Raw genomic sequence first — 25,770 nt, 5'->3', positions numbered from 1 at the left:
GATGGACACAAACCGTACACAAAACAAAATATAAAATACTGCAATCACAAATAACCAGACAACATCTTCCTTCCTTTCCAATCAAAAACACACTACAGCACCCTTCACATTTCCCTTTTGGATTGCCATCATAAATAGCGAACAGGTTTAACAGTTACGGTTGTCGAACCCTACTGTTTTCCGAGCAGTTTGGGGAGGAAAAAATCATTCTCCGAGACATATCCGATAATCAGACCTTTGCTGACTTTAATCGCAGGAGAGGAAAAATGCTCAAATCCGGCCTGATTGATTATTGATGAAGTGCTCCCTCCACGAGTGAAAATACGATTGATACCTTTACAAAGATCGGGGGGCAAAACAACTCTGTCCCCGATCGTCACGGGAACAAAAAGCTATACCGTACTTGCTTTGGAGCACCCTGCCGGAGGAGAGCGGATGAGCAGTGGCTCATTTGTGTGAGACATCACAGCCCACCGGAAAACCGACTGATTTCATCAAGGCTGTAAAAAGGGAGGTCGAAATTGTGTTGGTATTCTTGATCCTTGATGTGTTTTGCTATATTCAGCCACTGTTTTGTGTGGGACAATTTCACGTATTTTTCATATATATCAATAGCATATTGATTCAGAGAAGACTGTAAAATATGGCGCCAGAAGTCACACAGATGACAGGTGATAGAGTTCAAAGCTCTTGCTTCTCGGGACCTTTAGGCCTGGGGCTTTTCGTAGCACCAGTTTTAATTCATTTCAATAAAAAAGTTGATTTAGGGTTTCACAGGAATGCACTTCGAGCCATACCAATGTTATGTAGCAATTTTGCAACCCAGGATTCACCGGAGTGCATTTTAAGTTGAGCGACAGCTTCAAATGATACTGTCGCCACCAAAAACAAAAAAAGATTTCATGTGTCGCATCCATGCAAGCGTGCAGCGATGCACGCGCCGAGGCTTCCTGCAGGCGCTCCCTCTTCCTCACCCTCCATCAGCGCGCCCGCTTGACGCGCAGCAGCCGCCGCACCTCCCCAACCGCTCCGTCACTTTGACCAAGTCCGGGTTTATACATCGAGCGGTTCCCTCCCACCCCACCCACATTCGTCGATTGGCTCTTTTTCTCTCTCTTTTTTTTTTTTTTTTTTTTTTTTTTTTACGCGCACAGATGCGACTGCGAATATTTGACAAGTTGCGACTGACTCCCCGGGTGGAAGAATCGAGCACAATGGGACTTGGGTCGTGTGGTACTTTTTCTCTTTTGTTTGCCCTCCTCCTGCACGCCTTTCACGCCAAGTTCGGGGCTCAGGCGGGTGTAAGTTCTGCAGCGGACAGGAGCTTTCACCGGCTGGAGCCTCGCGTTGGTCAAACGGGCGCGGGAGTCTCGTTCCAAGTTTCGGACGATAACTCCGAGCAAAAGTGGGGTGGAAAGGCAGGACTTGGGAACGAGGCGCCGAAAACGGAACCAATCCGAGAAAACGCATTTTCTGAGATAAGACATGTGCGTAAAAGGAGCGCCCAAGGGGTTTCCAGCTCGAGAACCGAATACCGGCGCGCCGGCGACGAAGCCAAAGGTTCTTACCCGAGGCAAAGCGATCCCTACCTGGACACCTCTACCTTTGCTCTGTCGGGAGATTCTGCACACAACCAGGCGATGGTGCACTGGTCCGGACACAACAGCAGCGTGAGTTTCCACATTTGAGCGCAATGCTTATTATTTCGAAGTCTGGACTGAATAGTTGACCGTTGATTTATATCCATGTGGGATGTTTACGCACGGACGTCTCTGTGCGTAAATGCGCATTTCTGCTCCAAATATGGCTACATTTCTGTTCAATACAGCCCTGAAAAGAGCAACACGTGTTGTGTTGTTGTCCTGGATGCACCATTTAGTGCACGTGCTTACCAAACGGTGATGATTGCTGTGCGTAAAGGAAATTGGTTTCGCCTCCAACCTGTCGTGCCATCATTTATTCTAACGCAGCTTGACTTGAAAAAGCCCATTTAACCCCAGCCGGTGAATTATGACACCAGAGTTATGGGATGACAGGTGTTTGGGAGGCAATCACACACTATCAATTATGCATGGAAACAATCAAGCAACAATCTCTCACTGTAACTCCAATCAAGATGAGAAACTTTGACCTTTGGGGGCGAATTAATCTTGGTCCACATGTGAGTTCCACTTTAGTTGATGGCCCACTCTTGCACTCTCTGCAAGGGCATGTCTTCATGGAGAGTTGGGCTAATCCTATATAAACAATTTAAAACGCCACTTGTACAAAAGGAAGGGAGCTCACCCCCCCCCACCCCCACCACCCCTCAGGTAGTCGCCAAAGCTCACTAGACACAATTGTGTGTGGCAGCAACATTAATCAGGGGGCCACATCTGAATATATTGGTGTCCTAGAAACGGTAAAAATAGCACTGTGTTATCCCCAAAATGCAAATATTACTTCACAGAACTGAGATATCCTTAAAACCCATCCTGGTTGTATTCACTTTTGAGGTTTATGTCCTTTTTATATTATTTCCAGTCAATAAATCCTAAAATACACCTGATGTGATCTGATTAGTGGGCGACGTGGTGAAATACGTGGCTGCCACGAGACGCCTTGAGCAAAGATGGCCTTTTTGTACTGTGGGACACTGTTCATTGGATCATCACTGATGTGCTTGTCACTCTCTCCCGCACATAATTTTAGATTTATACACTCGGAACCCTTCCCGCAGTCCCAAAAGTGCTCCCGAGGCTGCAGCGAGAAAATTGATGGCATTTTACGACTAGATGTTGGCGATCGGGCTACATCCGATGTAAATTACTGATAATATATCCAATCTTAAAGGGGGACATTTGAAGGAAAAAGACTTCATTGCAGTGGTCCGTCCGTGCTCTTGTTTGGGGGGGCCTTAGATGTTAGCAAAGATGTGATAGCTCACAGCGGGGGATGGGTGAGGTGGTTGGGGGGGGGGGCAATATAATGGAAAAAGCGGTTCCGATTTGATACCAATCAGTGTGCAAATCGGACTTTGCAGTACTGTTTGATTTCTGGGATTGACATGACATGAAAGCACTCTGACTTTAATTGCATTGATTCAGTCTTGATTGGGGAAACTGATCATGAACTCCCCTGTGACTTCATGCTTAACTGCATGTACGAGGTCTCAAATAGGGGTCCATGTCTGTCTCTTAATGTACAGTCTTCAATCATGGACTCCATTGGGCCAATCATTCAACCCTGGAGGTTACTCATTCTACCATACTGCCGTTGGCAGGGCAAAATGGTGCATGCTCTCGAGCCAAGTCTTGGGGAAACACAAGCATTACCAGAAGCCATTTGAGTCCTAAGACAACAGTGATGTATTTTGGGCCCGAGCACCACACAGTCTCACGCCCCTCTTGGTATTGTTAATGATATTATTGCTACGAACGAATCACCTTTTGATGCTTCTCAACATGCCTGAAAACGCACCAATATTTGCAAGCGGATGAATGCTGATGAAAATGTATGCACAATATTGTATTTTAAGACTCCCAAACTAGCTCCCTATAGAACCTCTAGACTGTGAGTCACGTGTCCTAAGCACATGCTTCTTTGTTCACAGTGCTGCCCAAGTAGAAAAGATCAAATCCATCTATTTTCATCTCAACACCTGGAAATTATTTTTAGCCAACAGCCCGTTTAGGCAACAAACTACTTGGGCCATCTGCTGCCAGCTGCCAAGTAGTGAAAGTCACAGTGCCTCCATTTGAAATGAAAGCAACAATCACTATGGCTCTATGTTGGGCCCCATGTCATTTTGGGTCACCCATTGTGTTGTATAATGTTATCATCAAGCCGACGTTCATTGTTCTAAGTTAATGTTATATCAGTTAAGTGATGGAGAAACTGAATAACCTGATTGTTCAAGAATATTTTTTATCAACTATGTCTCATTGTTTTGCACATTATTGTAAATTTGTGCGAGAAAATATGTTTCTGGTTTTGGTCCTGAGCACAGATTGAATTCTATGTTATCATCAAAATTGTTAATGATTACGAATTGAGTGGCTATCCCTTGTGTGTCTGCACTGACAGCATGGTCTGGATATATATATATATATATATATATATATATATAAGCTCATGTGCGCCATTAAGTGTGTCAAAAAAAGGTGGCACTTGGCTGCAAATATCTTGCTGCCTGAATCAATATTTCAATCTTCCCCCTCACTTCGACGCTCAGGAGCTGTGATATGACCGTGTGGATTTCTTATTTTATGTTTTTTTCATTTTTAAGCACATCAGCTCATGTGGCTCTCAGGGACCTCGCTGACCCTCCTCATCAAACCCCCTCTCCCCCGGTCACACCAGCTGAGAGTTGGGTAATCAACATATTATTGGCATGTGAGTAAATTGCTGGTCCTGACGGTACTTGGCCGCTGTTACTCCTGGAAAGACAGCTGAGCAAAGTGGGAACGCCGCGATGCAGATAAGCACCGAGCCTTATTGATAGCCCTGCCCTTCCCCTTGCTTCTGTTGCCGCAATTATACTTTTTATGTTGCACTAAAGAATCTTTGAGATGGAGGGTCTTTATTTGCCATGTGCATCGAAATGTCTCGTTTTGTCCAAAGGTGAAGCGAGTCAAAGCAATCTGTCAGCTCTGTCGTCTCTTCGCTCGCCTCTAGCTGGAGTCCAGATCAGACTTTTAGGGTGGCGGCGACATGAGCAATACCTAATATCAGAGCCAGGCCGTTATTTGTTGCATGGAATCACATTCTTATGAATAGACAATAAAAGGAGGGGAAATGGCAAGGCACTGGAGGACACCTGTGTTTAAAGCCGCATCATTAGACAGACGACGCGTTCCATTTAACATGCCAGGCCTGCTTGCACGGAGACTCTTTGATCCGTAAAATCAAATGGAAGGCGCTCCCAATTCACACAGGCGCTTGACCGGAGTTTTGAGTTGGTTACATGGATGATGAAAAGTGCAACGAACGCCACTGGTTTCAGTTATAGCTGAGGGGGGGAAAAAAAAAAAAAAAAATGCTCCTTTTACCACAGTTTTTCATCTTTGGACATTAATGGTATTTTGTTGGTTATAATTTCAGCCTAAAGTGATAATATGTTTTACATAGCCTTGACCTAAAACTGATTTGGATCCTGAATAGTTGATGGAAATCAGTGACGAGCGCTTTGAATATTTGAACATTTCCCTCCTGTGGCATCCTGTATTGGAAAATTGCATTTGTGATTGTCATCATCACAGGGTTGTGGGGGCTATAATCACGTTATATAGTAAGTAAGCTATGCTCAGTCTATAGACCCTTTCAGAGAAGTATTCATTTAACAAAATATACATTGTATGGTTGTCACTATCAAATATTTTTAGAATCGATTAGGCTATCGATTATTACATCGAAATAGTAGTTGATTAATTTGATGATCGATTAATTTTGACACCTCTTTCACATTGTGTAGTGTTTTTTTTCTTCCTATAACTTCCCAAAAACAGACATCTTCAGATTTACTCAAAACTGTAAAATTGACAAGCGTGGCAAAATCAGAAGGATACATTTTTGTTGACTGATACCATCGATGCTATCGTCATCATGCTTGACAAATTTATGACATTCATGTTAAAGGCTTAATCATTCCATATAAACATGTTTCCAATTACGTTGTGTTAACTCCTCCAACTGTCCTTTTCCACACTTGTGTATTGGAGAAAATCATAATTGATTGATTGATTAGACACCAACGTTATGTTCATTGAACACGACAAATTGTCGTGAGGCGTGAACATGAGTGCAAATAGTTGTACCAAAGCAAAACAAAAAGGCGGCCTGGAGCCGAGATTCATACCCCGAACTTCAGAACTGTGAGGCAGATGTGCTAACCACTAGTATGCCGTGCTGTCACATGGTAACATTAAAAACTAAAAATGAATACTAGCGCTCAGTATGCGTGCTGTGACAATTCCCCGCTGGTTGGTCATCACAGGTGACACCGCTGACATTACACGCGGCCATTTGGCACATAATCATCAGCGCAATCGGTTGTATCCGGCCCAAGACTTTTTGCTTCAATTCAATGGACATTGTACTGGTCCTTCTGGACATCAGAGGGCAGTGTAATGTAGACACACATTAATATACATACACATTTTTATACAGACAGACAGACAAACAGATAGATAGATAGATAGATAGATAGATAGATAGATAGATAGATAGATAGATAGATAGATAGATAGATAGATAGATAGATAGATAGATAGATAGATAGATAGATATGGAATGATTATATGTAGATGGTCACAACTCCTAAGTAAGCAAGAGTAATAGTCAAGGGATAAAGAATATATGCTTGTGAGTATTATGTTATCTGTCTACATATGTTGCATCACCGTTTGTGTTCCAATATCAGTAAGTTGAAGGTGTATAACACCAATGCTATTTGATAGCCCATCTAGGGCATTTTGCATTGTTTGTTAGCATTAAGCTAAGCGGACTTCCCTAAGGCAAAGCTGTGTGATGGTTTTCAATACACAAAGTAATTCATTTTGTATTGTGTTTAGTTTAGTCAAGGTTGGCTACCACTGTGTCAAGATGTTTTATTGTCTTTTTTTGTCTTCCTGATGCACTACGGTGGCTCCTCTGGCTGTCAGCACAGCGCACGTGTTCATTAATCCAGCTGTCGTCGAGCCTGGCGTGGCCTCGCTGCCCGCTGAATGTGATTGTAAGCCGCTGATGGAAACGGTTTCCCCGAGTTTGAGGGACGCTGCAGGCGACCGCAGGCAAGAAGAAGCAACCGGGGTGGGCTTCATTTTCCTGCGTTTGCCGAGACAAACTGCTGCGTTTTCCCTTGATGGTGTTGGCTTCGGGTTTACAGTGACCCTGCCTTGCCCCCACCCGCCCCTCTAGAAATCATTCAAAGAAATACCACTTTATTATGCCCCTCAAAGCACATGCGCGTTGTCCCTTTTTTTCATTAATCATTTGTGCTTGGCGATTGCGTGCATGCATCACGTCAGCGTCGCCTGCACTTAGACTGTAGTTTTATCCCAAAGTGCATATCAAGGTCTACCTTCAATTTGATGTTGGCTGCTTGATTTGCCTCGGCACGCACATACGCACGCTTTCGCTTCAATTAATTAATCAAAGCCACAAAGCGGGCGTAGGACCCTATTTGACAAGTTTGCATGTGATTAATTAGTTTAATAACGATTGGTGGTCGGCGGTAACTCTGTGATTAGGTTGTGAAAACAAATTTATGCATTATTTTGATTGGGAAACTTGTGAGTTTGAAAGTCACATCAGGAGATGACTTGATTAACGCTTGATGAGTGCTTCTCTGCCTTGCTAGATTTACACTTCCGTATCCAATTCCAACTAAATGGTTTTATATATATATATATATATGTATATATTCTTTTGACATTTTATCTCCATATACATTTCAAGTGACCCATTTATAACAGTAAAACTCCATTTATCGTGGGGGGATACATTCCAGTCCAACCCGCGATATGTGAAAATCGACATCATCTTTTTTTATTATTATTATTATTATAGTTTGACCCCTCCCACATGCTTTAAACACATTTTAACTTATTAAAACGCACATTTGAAGTATTCGTTAGCATCTAGTGTCACTCTCTTGCTGTCAAACTTTTAGGAAATGAAAAGAAGACTCTTGGCTCTTGACTCTTGCAAATAAGAGGCAAAGTGTGTTTGCTTTGTTTGTTTTCTGTAGAATTGACGACTAAAACTAAAGCGAACTAAGCACTGTATATTTAAACACCAAAATATTAAACCAAACCATATTATAAACTCCGCTAACTTAATGCTAACATAAAATGCAAAATGCCATAGATGGAAAATAAATGGAAAATAGTAATCAAACAACTTCTACTTTAATACACAGAGCACAAACATACAAACGCCATACCATAAAACTCACAGTCATACATTCTCTCCCGTCTGTGGGAATAAATAAAAGAAATACTAATGGAGATCAGTTCGGGCCCTTCTCTGCGTCGTCTTCTCGCTTCTTAATTCCACTGCCTCTCTTCCAGGAGACGTAACTGCTGCCCGCCATGTTGCGGCACTACACTGACTTGTCTGTATAATGCACAAACAATTAAGCGCGATGTAATGGGGGAACCGTAATAAAAATATTGAACATTACATAGTGTTTAGTAGGGCTGGGCTCTTTTGCACCTTTGATTAAAGTGAGGCTAAACTCCATATTACTCCACTGGCAATTATTTTACTTTTTGAAGGGTTGACATGCCTCTAATGTAGTGTATTAAGACCATATTTAATTGTCCATACTTTTCTGTCGTTTACATTTCAGGTGGATCTTTTTAAATGTTTATTTGTGTTATTTGGGCAGATGTGTATATGTCACTGATTACTGTATTTTGATGACATCCAGCTGACATTGACAATGTATATCCGTTCTGTCTATTTAGGCTGCAGTGACAGTGATAGATATTCAATATATATCAGATTTTTTGATCCACATTTGGAGGAGGCCGTATTCTGATGTGAAGTTAGCCGACTTAGATATGACGTGTATCCGAAGTTTACAACTTGAGAACCAAAAATTCAGATTTGTGCCATTTTAACCTTGCAATCCAGTTTTATTTGTGTGATTTGCATTTGCCGTCATGTTAAAACAGGGCTCGGGTCGCTGGCGCACACAAGTTTGACGTGACGAAAATGAAATTTTCAGGTGAAAAAAATGATTGTTTTCATACGCCACAAAAGTGCGAGCTTAAAGCGCCACACAAGGCTGCGGCGAAATCAAATGATGATGATGGAGCGCTTCCAAACACACAGTGACACGTTTAAAGGCCCCCCACAAAACTTCACTCAATAGCTTTCTTCGGCGCAAATGCTTTAAAATGACAGGTTGCGTTTGCTTTGAAAAGCAAAACATTATAGACCAAGCGAGTGTTCATAAAGGAGGGAATGAATATGGATCCAAGGTTATTAAGATATGATGACAATGTGTAAATCAAACCCTTTGTCGGCGAACGACATGACAGACACATTAGCCTGATGAATGATTATTGGGGTAAATGGGAATCTTCATCAATAGGGATGTGACACGAATAAGCCCCGTTTAAATACCGCACCATATATCAAATTGTTTTGAACTTTACACACAATTGTAACTTTTGGTACACAGTGGTACGTCCAAAGATTTCCAAAAGATTTTTCTTTTAGGAGCAATGTAAAGTGAATTAGAGGACTAACCAATTTGCAGATTTTTCTAATATTTTAGATTTTTTGGGGGGATTTTTTTTTTTAACCATGTTTCTTTTTGTTTTGCAGCAAAGCAAAACAGCTCGTGTTTACTGAGGTCTGGTGTGACGTCACACACAATAAACATTCAACTTCCGAGTTTCCATTTGACTTCAGAGGCATATTTTGACGGACGTCTTTGGTTGAATGCCAAATTGTTCCACTGCATGTCATTAAATAATATAACATTTGATTGTACAGCCGTGCAATATTAATACTCCAAAGGCGTGTTTATGTGTCGAGTGCACTTTTCACTGATTTGTTATTCCTGAAAGTGTCTGTTTTGTTGGGTTCACCGTGTTCAAGCGCTATGATTTGTGCAATTACGACTGGTATACATGACTGTAAAGGTTATTACATTTCCTTAATCCATCCGCCTGGGAGATTAGTTTTTCATTTAGCTTTTTATTTGTAACTTCCTCTCTCTGCCTTTTTTTTTTTTTTTTTTTTTAAGATATTTTTAAATAAATCAACCTGGACTTTTAATGAGTTGGTGCTCTCCTGTATTATGCTCCCATTAAATTTGGATGAGAATCCACACACACTGACTGATGAAATCTTTCAGTTGATATGATTTGATTTGCACGAAATGTCAAACCAAGTTTAAACGGTAAAATGACTTTGAATCACTCGAATCATTGATTAAAGCTCAAAGTATGTTTCTGTCATCAAAATGGGACAAAAATGGGCAATTTTTACCCTCAAACTGTCATTGATGATCTAGAAAAAAGGTTTTCCCTTGACAATCGGACCCTTAAGAGCCTTGTTTTAGTCGTTTGGCTGCAGACTGATGCAATTGCGTGATTCTCTGCAGTTGTATTCATGCAATTAGTCAAATGAAACAGCCACGGTGAAAGTAACGTAATGAATTAGGAGAAAAAAAGTAGGTCAGCGTTTCTCAAAACAATTGCTAACCCCCCGAATTATAAAGCAATGTGACCAACACCCTGTGAACTTAAAATACGGGAACAAGATTTTGGAAGCGCCGAATGTGATTGATCTGTTCTTCCTAAAACGCCACAGTAAACACTGGCTGGACGAAATGAGATTACACTTCATGTTGGTTAACCCTTTTTAGAGTCAAGACGGTTTTCTCTTTGCATAATGCAAATAAGTGAGCCAGAAAAACACAAACCAAATCCCGTTGGCTTCAGCTCTGACGCCCTCCGAAGCCTCTGCGAAGACTTTCGACTGAGTTCTATTGAATGTCTCCAAAATGCTAAGCAGTTTGTACCTCGAAATGGAAATAATCCCTTGTAATGCTATTGTCAGGAAAGTCACATTAAAGAGTTGCATCATCGTTGATAAGGAGACACATGGATTTGTTTTCACAAATTGAATCAGTTACTAGATGTCCTACTTACAGATCTATCATTTCTATCTTTTTCTAAACACCCCAAGGCGCAAAAATTGTAGTACACAATTTCTTGTCTTGAGAGGGTGACCACATAACTGTTTGGCCAATAGCACGCAAGGATTTCGTTACCATGACGACCGGGGGTGGCTGCACCTAAAACGTGCCGAGAATCTGCGAACTGCAATGCACGCGTTACATAACAGTGTTTCAGAAATTGAGAACAACTCACTCAGAAACACATTTTCAGAAATATTAAGCTAATAAAAGATTTACTTGGTTGTTTAACACCAGAAACCCAAGTCATTTTTCCATAAGTCCCCTTTTGACTGGTGTTAATATGAATAATAACCAACCCTAGCCTGCTAGCTAACGTCAGCTCTAGTTTAGGCAGTCCTAAGGCATTCAATGCATTTCAGTGCCATTAACCCGAGCAACAGAAAAGTCAGGCTCAAGCGATCACAGCCTCCTTAGTTGGATAAGAGGGAAATGGACCATCTCCAACCCCAATTCCAATGAAGTTGGGACGTTGTGTTAAACACAAATAAAAACAGAATACAATGATTTGCAAATCATGTTCAACTTATATTGAATTTAATTCACTACAAAGACAATATTTTTAATGTTGAAACTGATAAACTTGATTGTTTTTAGCAAATAATCATTAACTTAGAATTTTATGGCTGCAACACGTTCCACAAAAGCTGGGACAGGGTCATGTTTACCACAGTGTTACATCACCGTTTCTTTTAACAATATTCAATAAACGTTTGGGAACTGAGGACACTAATTGTTGAAGCTTTGTAGGTGGAATTCTTTCTGATTCTAGCTTGATGTACAGCTTCAGCTGTTCAACAGTCTGGGGTCTCCGTTGTCGTATTTTACGCTTCATAATGCGCTACGCATTTTCAATGGGAGACAGATCTGGACTGCAGGCAGGCCAGTCTAGTACCCGCACTCTTTTACTACGAAGCCACGCAGAATGTGGTTTGGCATTGTCTTGCTGAAATAAGCAGGGGCGTCCGTGAAAAAAACATCGCTTGGATGGCAGCATATAGTTCTCCAAAACCTGTATGTACCTTTCAGCATTAATGGTGCCTTCACAGAGGTGTAAGTTACCCATGCCATTGGCACTAACACAGCCCCATATCATCACAGATGCTGGCTTTTGCACTTTGCGTCCATAACAGTCCGGATGGTTCTTTTCCTCTTTGGCCCGGAGGACACGACGTCCACAATTTCCAAAAACAATTTGAAATGTGGACTCGTCGGACCACAGGACACTTTTCTACTTTGCATCAGTCCATCTTAGCGGTTTTATTGTCTGTTGTTGTTTTTGCGGCATTGGATTCCCACAATGGATCTGTATTTGAAGTAAAACCCTCTTACATTGGTACCATTTCATGAATTTTATCCCCCCCCCCCCACATAATGGACTGAATTGATTGCTGAAACCTCTCATGCTCAAAGCATTGGCGCTCAGGAATCATGAGGATGAGCAAACGTACGCACAGCAGACGACGTGTCGTCTCCCGGGACGCGTGCAATGTTTCATTTGATGAAAAACCGCCTCACTGGTGTATGTCTTCACCCTGGAAAAGTACAAATAATCAATTTGGTCCAATTGGCCTCCCTTCGATCACGCTATTTTTCTTAAAGGATGTTTGTTTTGTGGACTGTCAGACACTGTGGTTCGATTCCTCCTGACGTTTGCAGAGCACCACTATTTCCTCTGCCAGGCTTGAATGAAATCCATGCAAATGGGTTTATTTGGAAAATTCTGTGAGTTCCTGTGATGTTCTTAATGTGTGAGAAAATGATGTTAATTAGCTAGTTAATTCAAGATAGCCAGCGGTCGTGGGAATTACTTAATGCTCCTTGCGACTCAACGACTTTCGCAACAAAGGCGCTAAAAGGCCAGTGAAAGGTAAAACAGCGAGATGAGCGATGATTCTCTGCCAGTTTATGGTGTCTGATAATGGACACAGGCATTACTTTTGGAGGGGACTGTACACACAGGTATATACATACATATACATATATTGATACATATATACTGTAGATGTGAGGACATGGTGATGTATGGTAGCTCAGATTTCTTTGTGGGAAAAACATGTCTTGTCTTGGTTCCTCTGTGATTTCTAGCGTGACTGCATTGTGAACCTGCTGTGATGGATAGAGATGCACGTTTGAAAGCAGTCATGTTTAATTCAGTCCGTCTCTACTGCCTTAACTAACCAGAAGTCAGCTGACAAGGGAGGGGAGTTTGGCTTGATTGGATCTTACGACGTTCGCACGCTGACACCTTTAGAGTTACTTGTTAGTTGTCTGGTTTTTAGCTGAAGGTTCCTTCCGGGAGATTCCCGCATGGAATGTTTACTCTGAGCCGTCATATTCATATGTATACTGCACGAAAGCTTCAGTATTCATGAGAATGTAAATGCTGTGAACTTTTGTGGATGCCACCAAAAGGTACAGTAAATAAAGTATCAGTGCATGTTTTGAGAGCAAAGACGCACGCGTCAATCACTCGTATCAACTCGGTTGGGGTGCGGGTGGGGCGTCCCTGGAAATTAATTTAGAACCTTGAGTTGTCGCCTCCGGTTCGGCTGGAAAACAGTGTGGCATCCACATGAAAGCGGAGGCATTGCTCACAACGTATTTCCCGCTTGCCATCCTCGGAGAAAAGGGGAAAAGCGCAATCAGAAGGTGTTTTCGCTTAGTTTTTTTCCCCTCCAATTAGCGAGAAATAATATTTGAAGGCGGTTCATAATGAGGCTTTACTGGGGGGGGGGGGGGCTGAGTTAGCAACAGGTTCCATTAGAAGCGAGTTATTAGAGAAAGTGCAGTGTCATTTTATTAATAGCTGTATTGCAGTATGTACAATATGAATCATAGCTAAATTGCGGGCCGTGTAGGAAAAAAGTGGTGTTGAGATGCCTCTCACGTCCCACAGAAAGCACTTTAAAAATTTGAGCATTTCTGTTTCGAAAAAAAAATAAAAAATAGATTGATGTTGGATGCTTTTTTTTTGTTGAAAGATTTGATTTGGTCCAGCAGTCATTGTGGTGCTGCAGTGCACGCGCTGCCTCCATGCTGAAATGTTTATGTAAGAGCGCTCGCATGAGCGGCTGCGACATGCTTGTTGCCATGGAGGCTTTCAGCCCGCGGGGGTCAAAGTGCGCATGATTTTGACAGGCCTTTAATGTTTTCTGTTTTCTGTGTGTGTGTGTGTGTATTCCTCATTGGAATTGTGATGCAAGTGAGAAAAGCTGGAAAAGAAAGAGAAAAGAGACAGACCAGAATAGAAGATTTGGATAAACGGATGAGTTAAAACCAACTCCTTGGAGGGTGCATGGGGAGCCCATCTGAAGAAATGATTGGTTGACTTTCCCGGGGCGAAAGCTCCCTTTGCGCACATCAATAAAACATAAACATGAATAAATGCACTGCTTTTGCCCTCGCCGGGTTCTTACTTAATTTCATGTTTGCAAGTGAGCGACGAGATGCATGGAAATGGTATTTACCTTGAAGCTTTTTGGAATTATACCGGAAGCCATTTTTGGCCTTGTTTGCTCCCCTTTATTTGCATAAAAAGCCAAGCCGCCACACAAACGCGCAGCATTTTTGCGACTAATTCGGCTTCATTTGTCGTGTTATTTTGTGGCACTGGTGATGGGCCCCGCTTCCATTTGCATATATAGTAGTGCCTCCCTATTGACTGCATCCACGGTTACAGAACCTATCAATAACAGTGAAGACGTGGAAACAGTCTCCAGCGATGTACGCTTGATGTATCCACTCAGGGACAAATCATGCAAACAGTCATCTGCCTCACTAGTTTGTTGGTCTCCGAGGTAGCTCTTTGCTGACCCAATTCAAAGGGTCGCCTTTTGTTAATGAGCCAGACGCACAAACATGATGCCAGATAGAGACAGCGAGAAAGCGCCTCAGTCTTTTTGTCAAGCTATTTTCACTTCCCCCCCCCCCTCCCAACCGACTTTGCACAACATCCCATTAAATCCTCGTAATCGAAAGCCATAAACGTTACAGTTAAACCTCAATAAATTTGTTTGCATCCGTTTGCCACGCTTGGATCAAATCAATTCTGGGTTGGCTTTAGCTCGTGGTAGCTGCGCAGCGAGGAGACAAACGATCAACAGATCTTTTCTCTTTGTATCGCTTCTCTCAAAGCGGGCATTTAGGCCTGACATCACAGCTGTTTAAGCAAATCTTTACACCAAATTGATTCCGACTCAGGCCCCTCAGACCTGGCTGACATGATGCATTTAGTTATGCAAATGCTTATCTCTCTGTGTGATTGGTTAATTAACCCGTAATGTGGCTAGTCCCGGCCGAGCGCACGGGCTGTGTTTGAAGGCTGCGCGGCGGGTCAATTGGGTTTTTAACGTCTTCAAAGGCGACTTAAAGACGCGTCTTTTGTTGCGCCGAATGCGACGCGGCTTTTTCCTCGCTTTAATGAGTCGTTCGGCAGGTCCCGCAAGGTTAATGTGTTTAAACTAACTGTAATTGAGCTTGTGACCAATCTTCCAGGCTTTATGAAATTTAGTCCTGATATGCCATGTTTCTCCTTCTTGATTGTTATTCCAACTCCCTCCTTCCCTCCAGTCTCTCTGTTAAACCCCCCGTCCCCCCCGCACCCCTCCACTACTTCCGAGGCTGAGTTATGATCATCCCCATGGGGTGGTCTTTTATACCATTACTATTGGAGTGACAATAATGTGTTTGCACACCATTTCACTGCGCCCTCTGTGCCTTGGCAGCCTTTTATGGGCCACAATTCCGGTTCCCCAGAAACTCATTGTCCAGAGAACATGCACGTACTGGACGTCCTCCATTTAGCCAAAATCATCACGTTCGGCTAACAGACACAAGTGTATGAAAAAGCAACACTGAGCTATTTTCATTGTTCACTGAATAATTATGTTTTGTGCAGCCTTTTTTTTTTTGCTGTCACTCCAAATGAGACACACTCACATACATACAACCCATGCATGGATTCTGTTAACGTGCCAGCACGCTGACATTAAGTCACAAGACGAGCTTGCCTTGTCATTGTTATGCACATTGAGATGACACCTATTAGGTGTGTGGCAGGCGTGAAGAATTAATTGGAATAGGGTTTCAAATGTTGTGGCAAATTTTAGGTAGATTATAGGTAATGTTTTCCAAGGATAGTGTGTGACACTATTGTCTAGCCTTCACTTGGTGGACTGTTTTTTGCTTTGTGTTGAGAGCCAAAAGTTGACTTAAAAGCAGGCTTCAGATATGCCGCCAGTCAATTGAAGTGTAGAAAAAAAGGAAAGGCATACTCGATATTGAACTTTAAGCCGTTTATAGAAAAGGACAAGCAGCCAAACACGCAAATACAAAATGAAAATGTTTCTTTTTAGTTTAAAATGGCTTACTTTAACCAGTATCCCTCGCCGTACCGTGGCCAAAGGTACACGTTGGTTTTGCGCTTGTAGGTGTCGTAAATCCTAGCTGTCTTGGACCAGCTGCCTTCTTTGTACCTAGCCAGGGCTACCTAACCTGTTGCCTATCTACCACGCTGTGTTGGGTCAACTTTCTCCAATTCATCCTGCTGTGGTCGTTGTGCAGCTCGGTGATGGCTCCTTTTCAGTTTTGGTTTTGGCGCTGCAGTGAATATCCTCGGGGCTAACTTAATGGATGCCTCTTTCCGCTGAGTACTTTGTGGAGGGTTACACTGTAGCTGCAATACATGTCTGCACAGAAACTTGGCGCAATAAGTCCAAATGGTGTCAAAATCATGAAATAGTTTGTATTTTCTGAAGTAAATGTGGAGAGGCAGCAGTTGCAGCTCTTGATTTGTTGTAATTTGATATCGAAAATTCAGATTCGGCGTTTCAGCAGCCTCGAATGTCAATTGGAGTCACCGCCGATTGGTGCATAGCCCTAGTAATTACATGCCATAATCCTTCGAAATAACATGGCAGACTTTTCGGGCATGGGTTCTTGAAACTTTTTTTCTCTTCTTTTTAAATCAGTCCACTCATGGTAGACATGCCTACCAAATATCATTTTGACAAGTTAAACTGATTTCAGGTGGTGAAGTTGGAAAAAATTCTGGGGGTCACGCCTGTCTGCCATAATCTGCCCACACAAATGACACAAAGTAAAATGTTGCATCCCTTATTCGTCCTATTTTGTAGCGTTCGGACAAAATCTCTAGGACAAGTTTGCTTTAGAAAGATGCCTGAGAATGGCCAAAATGACACAAAAATTGAGGCTTAGAAAAAAAAAGATCTTTTTGTACATAAGTTTGAGAGACTTTTTGTTGGTTGACTCATGATAGACGTTCCTACCAAATTTCATGTTGGGAAGTGAAACTGACTTTGGTGATGGAATTTTCCCCAAAAAATTCTGGGAAAAAAGTGACCTTTTAAAGAGCTTTTCTATGGAATTGCATTAGATAATTCAGGTGTACCTATTAAAAACATCAGGTGTACATTCTCTAACAAGTTAAAAAGCACCTCCTATCTAACAAAATGATGCTCTTATGTTGCAGGTGATCCTGATCCTGACTAAGCTGTACGACTTCAACCTGGGCGCCGTTACCGAGAGCTCTCTTTGGAGGTACGTTGCCTTGAATCAAATACGCAGAGAGGTGACGGCGCACCGCTGCCTCTAATTCGATAAACATGCAAAAGCACAAAGCAAAGGAAAATATATTCATAGGCAGTAGCGGCATCCGGTGTGATTTATAGCGCGATCGCCAGAGTATGAAGGATGATGATACGTTGGAAGCCCGTATGACGTATGTTTTAATAAAGCAACCACTGTGAAGCCAACCTATTCTCAGTGGTGTACTGTACATAAGTAGATTTTTCCGGTATGCGTACTTTACTTATTTTTTTTTTTTTTTTTTTTTAAACTTGGTTCTCTACGTTAGCAAGTATCAGTACATTTGTAATAAGTGGAGTGCGAGTACCTTTGTCACCTCTGCCTATTCAAAACACCTTAGCTCTGAGAGACATCGGGTACTCTCTCCAGTTGACCAAATAAACTACTTGAAATATCGTGAACTGTCAGGAGTCATAAGCATCTAAAAAGGAGGTTTGCGTGGAGATGGTAAAGCAGCAGCAGCAGATGGATAGCAGGAGAGTTTTTGTCCATTTGCACATTAACTTTGCTAGCGGGACTAACAAAAAAGTGTGTGCTCAACAGTGTGACCGCGTTGCCTGCTGCTACCAGCACCTCTCACGTCTCACCACACACACACACACACACACACACACGCACACACGTGCGCGCAAAAGAAAACATTCAAATTTAATTTCAGTCATGCAAGCGCAACACTGCTGGTGTTCAATGACAGTTTAAAAAATGAACTAATACAAACACCAAGGTTTAAGATTGTGAGTAGAAAGTGGTGAAAAATCACCTACGCTCGTCTCAGTATTGGAGCAAACAAAGCTATACTATTTTTTTTTTTTTTTGTAATATGTCCTGTTCAGCTGCATGGCCTTGCAGAATGTTTGATCTGTATGCCTTTGTGCTAGAACCGTTTTGCTGTGCAACAGGGGGCTTTGAAATACTCCCTCTGTTTATTTTTTCATTTTTAATTATTCTGATGTTTATTGAAAATGCAGCCAGACAGAAAAGGGTTTTAGGAGGGGACAGACAGAGGGACAGAGTGGACAGGGGGCCTTGGGGTGAAAACCACAGCAGAACAATAGTGAGACAGTCTTGATATTTGAACATAAGTAACATTACAACAGTTATTTGTAGATTAGGAGGAGGGGGTGAAGACATGCAATAACTAACCAAGAGAACCAGATAAGAGGGGACAGAAAAGGACAGGACAGGATGTGGGAAAATGAGCAAGGCAGTGTTACTGGCGAGTGGCGGGGTGGGTTTCTTTTTTAGTGTCTTAACACCTGTAAGAACCTGTGAGTTGATGTATTAGTATAATCTGTGTTGTTATTAGTGATCCTAGGCACAAGGAATTAAAGTGTATAGTTTCTGTCGAATTTTTTAGTGAATGAACACTTTATCACATGCATGTTAGTCAATTGGTGTACGGAGTTGCTGTGCCGGCGCATCGAGGGAGGGTGAGCCCATCCAGCAGGAGACCCTGCGAGGCGACGCTAAACTCTTTTAATATGGAAGACATGCCACATCATTAGGTACAATTATAATTTCAGTAATTACAATGCAAATGATGTGGTTTTCATACATTTATTCAGGGAGATATTCATTTAAAGGAACATTATTTTTCACAATTTAAAACTTCCCAGGTGTCTCGATAACATGTAACGTGACATGCTTTAATCAGCCCCGCAAAAAACACCACCATTTTGTTTTGTTATCTTTTTAATTCAGAAGAGCATTCCATTGTAAAATCAAAACATAAAAACATAATGAAACATAATAAAAGAGAATGAAATTAACTGGTTTCATAAAGTGTAATTAAACTGAAAGTCAAACACCTGCACACACACACACACACACACACACACAGTGTTGAGTTGTTTTCAAGTGGCACGACCAAGTGAGTGACGTTCAATAAACGGCCAAAAGTGCATCGGCAACTGTTGCTAATCTTTTTTTTTTTTTTATTTGTAATTTACTGTGCCTACTGTAATATTCATGTGTTGGATTTCTGCCTTTAAGGGCCATGGCCTAGTGAGTGATGTCAGGAACTGGAATTGGGATTGGCTGGTTAGTCTGCGTGTGAGTGTCTGGGCGTGAGCTGTGGCTTCCAGCAGCTCCTTGCGAGTGTTCTTATTTAGTATTTGTGTGTTTGACTCCTTAACCTGTTCTATAAATGGCTGAATGTGCATGGCTGTGGCTCTCCTTGCCCACATGCGAGGGCATTACAGTACCTTAACTCATTCACTGCCATGGACGTATATAGTCATCAACTAGAACACAACCGTTCACTGCTATGGACGTCTATCTTTGAAGTACAATTTTCAACCTGTTGGTGTGGAGTATGGTCTCATGCAGCTTGTCTGTGGATATCAAGTTTCTAAATGACTGTAATGATGGTCCCTGTAGATGGCAGTGTTGCAGCGCTTTGGATTTGAGATCAGCGCAGTTTTTGAGTGGAAGATGGAGATTAAGGGGTGAATTTCAGCTTGTCACGTCGATTATGAGGAAGAGAAATGACCTTACAAGTCAGACAACATTAGGCACCTCACACTCAAACAGTGTGTATATGTATAGATTAAACTAGGTAGAAAGTGTGTGTCACGATCGTGAGCAAAAACGATGCATTTCTTGGAGTGAAGGACAAACGGCATGTAAAAAAGCCACTGATGTGCAACTCAAGCCATGCGGTGAGTCAAAGTCGCTAACAGCGCGTTTCTAAACAGTAGACAAATTATTTTGCTATCAAAAGACCTTTGTCAATCAGAAAAAATATTAGCGTCAGAGTCACTTCCACTGGATATGTCTCTTTCCAGAAAAAGTTTGTTTTCTCCATTTACTTGGTCAGAAACTGGTATTTTTGGTAAAACCAACCTACTGTATGTTCTACTGCTGATTACTAGAAAAAAAACGTTTTTCTGGGACAAGAAGAGAGGCTACTCTTTTTTTTTTTGGTAGGTTCAGTACTTACATTATCACAGACTGCAACATTCCGTGGGTCTTAAAATCAAAATGCCCTAAAACGTCTGGCAATATGAGGAATTGCTCTGAAAACGGCTGGCCGTGAGTATTCACTACTCCATTTTTTTGTCCCCACTTCACCCAAGCGGGGATTTATATCTGAAGCTCGCTTGTTACACAGATTTCAATTTTAATTAGTGGTCGAACCGACGCCATCTTGTTCACATGCTAACTTAATTCTGCCGGGTTTGCCATCCAAACAGTTTCCCACTGAAGCAACCGTCATAAGTAATTGAGTCGCCACTATAGTACTTGTGTCATGTGGTAATTATACTGAAGGAGAGATTTTTGTGTGTGCGCCTGTCAGCCTCATAAATAAGAATTCATTTCATCAAGGATAATACCACAGAACTCAATCCAGTCTCTTAATAGTTACTTCTTATTTCCACCCTCGCCTTCTCACAGACTGAAGAGAACTCATTTCACTTTGAAACACATCAGTCCATAGAGTTTCAAATTAATATCTGTTTCACCACAGGCACTGCGAGATTTACACTCAACTTGACGCGTTTTTGAAATCCCCATATACCAGAGGTCTTCCATCATGCATCACATTGCCGTACCTCTAAGTAATTTAGTGCGCACCTAAGGCGTTTAGTGCAGATAAATGTTATGAAAAGAAGTGTGCATGCATGTTTTCTGTGATAAGAGTATAAATGATTAATGGTCACAATAGCTTCCAGTCACAGTCGGTGGCAACATATGTGATGTTTGGATCGATGTGGCAACTCGGAGAAGTCATCTTGTGTTTTCAGATGACTGCCTCTTTTTTGCTAAATCAACATCACCATGCAATAAAATCACATAAGACGTATCCCACCCACACCTCATTTCGATGTGGCAGCTGAAAGCACCACTTAGGCCGCACAAATGTGTTTAGGGGGTTAGTCTGAAAACAATGTCAACGGCAAATGGGACACTTCAGATTAATGCACAGACAATGATAGCAGACATTGCTCGGGTATCTATCCAATTATGTTGTGAAATTATATTTGCAGGCACTCAGGTAGAACGGAGAGTGCGGATTGGTGGTGGTGCTATGGGGGGGGGGGGGGGGGAGTATGAGGATTGGGATGACAAGCGCATTTACCCTTGTCATGGATGCGTGCACAAGGAAGGGACATGGACAAGTGACAGCAACATGTGACTGAACGAAGCCCAGGAGATGATTTGCTAGGTTTCACATGGAATACTTTCATGATGTCACCAATATAAATCAAGAAGCAGTGTAGTGTACAATGGAACCTTGAGGATGGACACGTTGGAGGTTGATGAACCTCTTTGCAACTGTCACCATCCTAACATTTTTATTATCTGTTCAGGCAAACGCAGATGGAAGATGGACCTACGATGGAGTTTTTCAAGATACGAATCAACAATTGGCTGATTTTTTTTGTTGTTGTTGCTGTGACTTTGTTGCAAAAATTTGAGAAATGAGCACTGTATGGGGCGGCACGGTGGACGACTGGTTAGAGCGTCAGCCTCACAGTTCTGAGGAGCGGGGTTCAATCCCTGGCCCCGCCAGTTTGCATGTTCTCCCCGTGCCTGCGTGGGTTTTCTACGGGCACTCCGGTTTCCTCCCACATCCCAAAAACATGCATGTTAATTGAACACTCTAAATTGCCCGTAGGTGTGAATGGGAGTGCCAATGGTTGTTTGTTTCTATGTGCCCTGCGATTGGCTGGCAACCAGTTCAGGGTGTACCCCGCCTTCTGCCCCATGATAGCTGGGATAGGCTCCAGCACGCCCGCGACCCTAGTGAGGAGAAGCGGCTCAGAAAATGGATGGATGGATTTGATATATGGGTGTTTTGCGTGACAAGCATGGTCATGGAAAGAATATAACTCCTATCTCGAGGCACCACTGTACAGTATATCAAAACAATTATTACATGACAAAAATAGATAGAATAGATAGACCGGGGGAATCCGACTGTTTAATTAAAACAAAGCATCGCGAAGGCCTGCGGCGGGTGTTGACGCGATGTGATTTCTGCCCAGTGCTCTGAATGTCAAAGTGAAAAAAATCAATGAGCTAGTTATGGCATATTTCATATCCACATTTCAGCTCTTTGATATTAGATTCCTCTTCTCCAGAATGGAAAATGGTAGTATCATTGTCATGCGTGTTCTCCTGTGAACCTGGACGCGATCAAGGTCGACATGCTACTAAATAATAATTTCAAAATACAAACCTTGTACTGGCCCTCAGTTGACTGCAATGGCCTGACTGTGTTGAAATATCCTCAGAAGTAACACATTTTGAATCTCTATGCTCTTATTTACCTGCACCGTGTGTTTTTGTGCGCAGATCCAGCGACTATGGGAGCACCTACACTAAACTCAATGACAAAGTGGGCTCGAGGACCGTGCTAAGCTATCTTTACGTGTGCCCCACCAACAAACAGAAGGTCGTCACATCCTTACATTGCTTTTTGTTTATTTCTTTTTCTCTCTCTCTTTAACAATTGAGCCACTGAGAACAAGAGTGGGCTAACTCCATTGTCACCCCTTATTTTGCAGAAGAGTATTTTTTTTATTTTATGACTGCCCTACAATCTGAGGGAGTTATAGCTTGGTGATTTATATGACAAGAACTACTTCTGGATACCTGTTTTTGCACATATCGTGGTTCAAAACTATCAATATTACATGAAAGATAATAAATAACATTCACTTATACTAACATGCAGACGCACTGTGACCCAAACAAAAGCACTACTTACTTTCTGAGTATTCTTTTGACCTCTGAAGCCCGCTTTCTGGGATGTTTTTGCAGGAGGTGAGACCTGGTTTCATGGGCGCGGCCATCTTGGAAACGGGAGTCGGCCAGGTGTTGCACTGATCAATCAGGAAAAGGGCTGAGTGCAATAATGGACTACCCCCTATATGTCAAAATTGGAACTTAGTAAATCATTTCAACCAGTAGTCATTATTATTCATGTTTGTTAAAAAAAATCATTCTTGTTTTCCAAAAATGTGAAGAAAAAATTACAGGCAATGATGCTATTAGGCTAACCAAATGACAACAATTATGAACTGGCCCCTATATGTAAAAATTAGAACTTAAACTTGATTTTGGCCAGTATTCATCTGGACTCAACTAAACTTTAAAACCGTTAGCATTTTAGCAAAATTGACATTCAAAGTAATTTTTAACTTGCTGTCACAGTATCAATAAGAAATACCAGTTCACATGCTAAAACTAGTTTTTTCTTTTTGTTATTTACATGTACATTTATCACATAGATTTACATTTATGTCATGTTAATCCGTAAAGGTAGAATTGAGATCACTGGACTCTTTTGTTTTTTTTTTGTTTTTTTTTTATTTGTTGAGATGTTTTTTTTTTCTTTGGCAATTATGCTAATAAGCTAATGAAATGACAAAATGACAAAAATAATGGACTGCGCTCTATATGTCAAATATGGAACTTTGATTTACCAACATTCATCTGGAAGATATGCCTTTTCTCGATTCCTTACTGCACTTCATTTAAAAATTGTTAGCATGATAGTATAAACGCCCAAGTCATTTTGAATTTACTGGTCATGGTAATCCGCAAACGTTGAATCGAGGCAACCTGACTCTTCTTGTTACTTTTTTGTACTTGTTTTCTGAAACTGTTCAAAAATGACTCAGGCAATTATGCTAGCAGGCCAACAAAATGACAGAAATGGAGTTAGCCCACTCTCGTCGTTCTCAGTTGCTCAATTGCTGTGAGACGACTGTCGCTGTAACGCTGCATCCCTCGTCTGTACTTCAGATAATGATGCTGAGCGACCCGGAGGTGGAGAGCGCCGTTCTGATCAGCTCGGACGAGGGGGCGAGCTTCGAGAAGTATCCCATTAGCTTCAACGTCCTCAGCCTTCTCTTCCATCCGGCGCAGGAGAACTGGATCCTGGCCTACAGCCACGACAGCAAGGTGGCTTTTGAGAGTCGATCCGCTGGCGAAATTGTTTGGATTGTCATGTACTGTAGATGCCTTGATTGCGGCGGTGGTTGCTCGCTATCGACTTCCTCGCTGTTGTTACCATAGCTATTATCTTGCAGCTGTACAGCTCCATGGACTTCGGGAAGAAGTGGCAGCTTGTGCACGACAACGTGATGCCGGGTCGATTCTACTGGTACGAATACACACGCAAACATACACGCACACAAACAGGAGTGTTAGAGCCATACTGAGAAGAAGAATAAAGATACACAATGAAACTGATTTTGTCATCTTCAAAGAATTAAGTTGTACATTTTTTGATGGGAAAAAGTAGAAAAGACGAAAACTGTATTTTCAAGTCAAGTCATAATGTTTAGATAACTCTTATATTTTCTAGATTAGTCGTATATATAAGGAGAATTTATTTATTTTCAAGAACAAGTTTTGTATTTTCAAGGTAAAAAGTATTAAGTCATAATAATGTGTGGTGAAAGTTGTTCATTTTTAAAACAATGTATATTTTTTAGATAAAATGTATTTTTTTTAGATCAAAGTCGTAATTATTGCGAGAATAGACAGATCGTATTGAGAAAAAGGTTACATTTCTTTTAATAAAGTCCTAACATTTTCAAATTAGTCATAACATTGAGGGGGAAAAAAGTATTCTTTTTGGGGATAAAAAGTGGTATTTTTTTCCGATTAAAAAATAAAGTGGTAATATTACAAATAACATCTCATGTTTATTTTACATAAAGTCGTAATATTTCGAGAATGTTTTGAGAATTTAAAAATATATATTTTTTAGATTAAAGTTGTAACAAGGAAAAAAGTTGACAGTGATATTACGAGAATAAAGTTGTGTAATTTTGAGAAAGCGTTTGTGTTAAAATCTCATATTTTTGAGGTAATGATTTGTATATTTTAAAGATTAAAGCCAATACCTGTATATTATGCTGTAAATAGTATATTTTCCAGAAATCTTACAATAAAGTGATTTATTATTGAGATTAAATGCCATATATTTTTGAGAAAAAAGTGATGTGTATTTTTTTAACCTCCAATTTCTAACTATTTCGTTAGTTATCGTAATATTAAGACTTTAATCTTGAAGCGTGATTATTTGTGTTTTCTTTTCGGGGTGGCCTCCGTGCAAAGTAGAACAAATGCTCGTCATGTCCACTTGAGGCAAGACTGTCCTCTTGTTTTTTGAGCACAAACACAAGATGCTGCTTTTGCCGTCGCTGTCATTTAGTCGAACTGCTCTGGCACAAGCCGGTGAATATTGATGCCAGCCTCGATTCCTTTTTACCATAGTATGTTTTGTCACGCATGTTGCCGCTGTGGCTGGATTTGAAAGGCAATTGTTTGGGTGACAATTTGACCCATGCTCATGAGCACTATTTCATTGTACTACTTTGCAGTTGTACCACAGAGAACAGCATGTATTTTTGTTGCACACCAAACAATATTGCAATCATTTTAAACTGTTACGTGCAAGGCTTATGTCACCTGCTGTTAATTCTCCTTTTCCTTTGTTT

The 25,770-nt window shown here is 41.4% G+C and overlaps 1 protein-coding gene and 1 long non-coding RNA gene across 2 annotated transcripts in view; one reads left to right on the top strand and one right to left on the bottom strand.

The window, feature by feature from the left end:
• Window positions 1–1,152: 1,152 nt before the first annotated feature.
• sorcs3b (sortilin related VPS10 domain containing receptor 3b) overlaps window positions 1,153–25,770 on the top strand; it is a 53,860-nt gene continuing 29,242 nt past the window's right edge. The window contains exons 1-5 of the mRNA XM_061789152.1: window positions 1,153–1,670; window positions 17,193–17,260; window positions 22,610–22,709; window positions 24,065–24,223; window positions 24,352–24,425. Coding sequence (XP_061645136.1) covers window positions 1,155–1,670; window positions 17,193–17,260; window positions 22,610–22,709; window positions 24,065–24,223; window positions 24,352–24,425 — 917 coding nt within the window. The 5' untranslated portion in view covers window positions 1,153–1,154. The remainder of the gene's footprint in view (window positions 1,671–17,192; window positions 17,261–22,609; window positions 22,710–24,064; window positions 24,224–24,351; window positions 24,426–25,770) is intronic.
• The window catches only part of LOC133485455 (uncharacterized), a 29,902-nt gene continuing 28,418 nt past the window's right edge, over window positions 24,287–25,770 (bottom strand). Inside the window, exon 4 of the long non-coding RNA XR_009790695.1 lies at window positions 24,287–24,419. This is a non-coding gene — a long non-coding RNA (uncharacterized LOC133485455). The remainder of the gene's footprint in view (window positions 24,420–25,770) is intronic.

This window comes from Phyllopteryx taeniolatus, chromosome 11, assembly GCF_024500385.1.
Source record: "Phyllopteryx taeniolatus isolate TA_2022b chromosome 11, UOR_Ptae_1.2, whole genome shotgun sequence".
NCBI lineage: Eukaryota > Metazoa > Chordata > Actinopteri > Syngnathiformes > Syngnathidae > Phyllopteryx > Phyllopteryx taeniolatus.
This window is presented reverse-complemented; position numbering and strand designations above follow the sequence as displayed.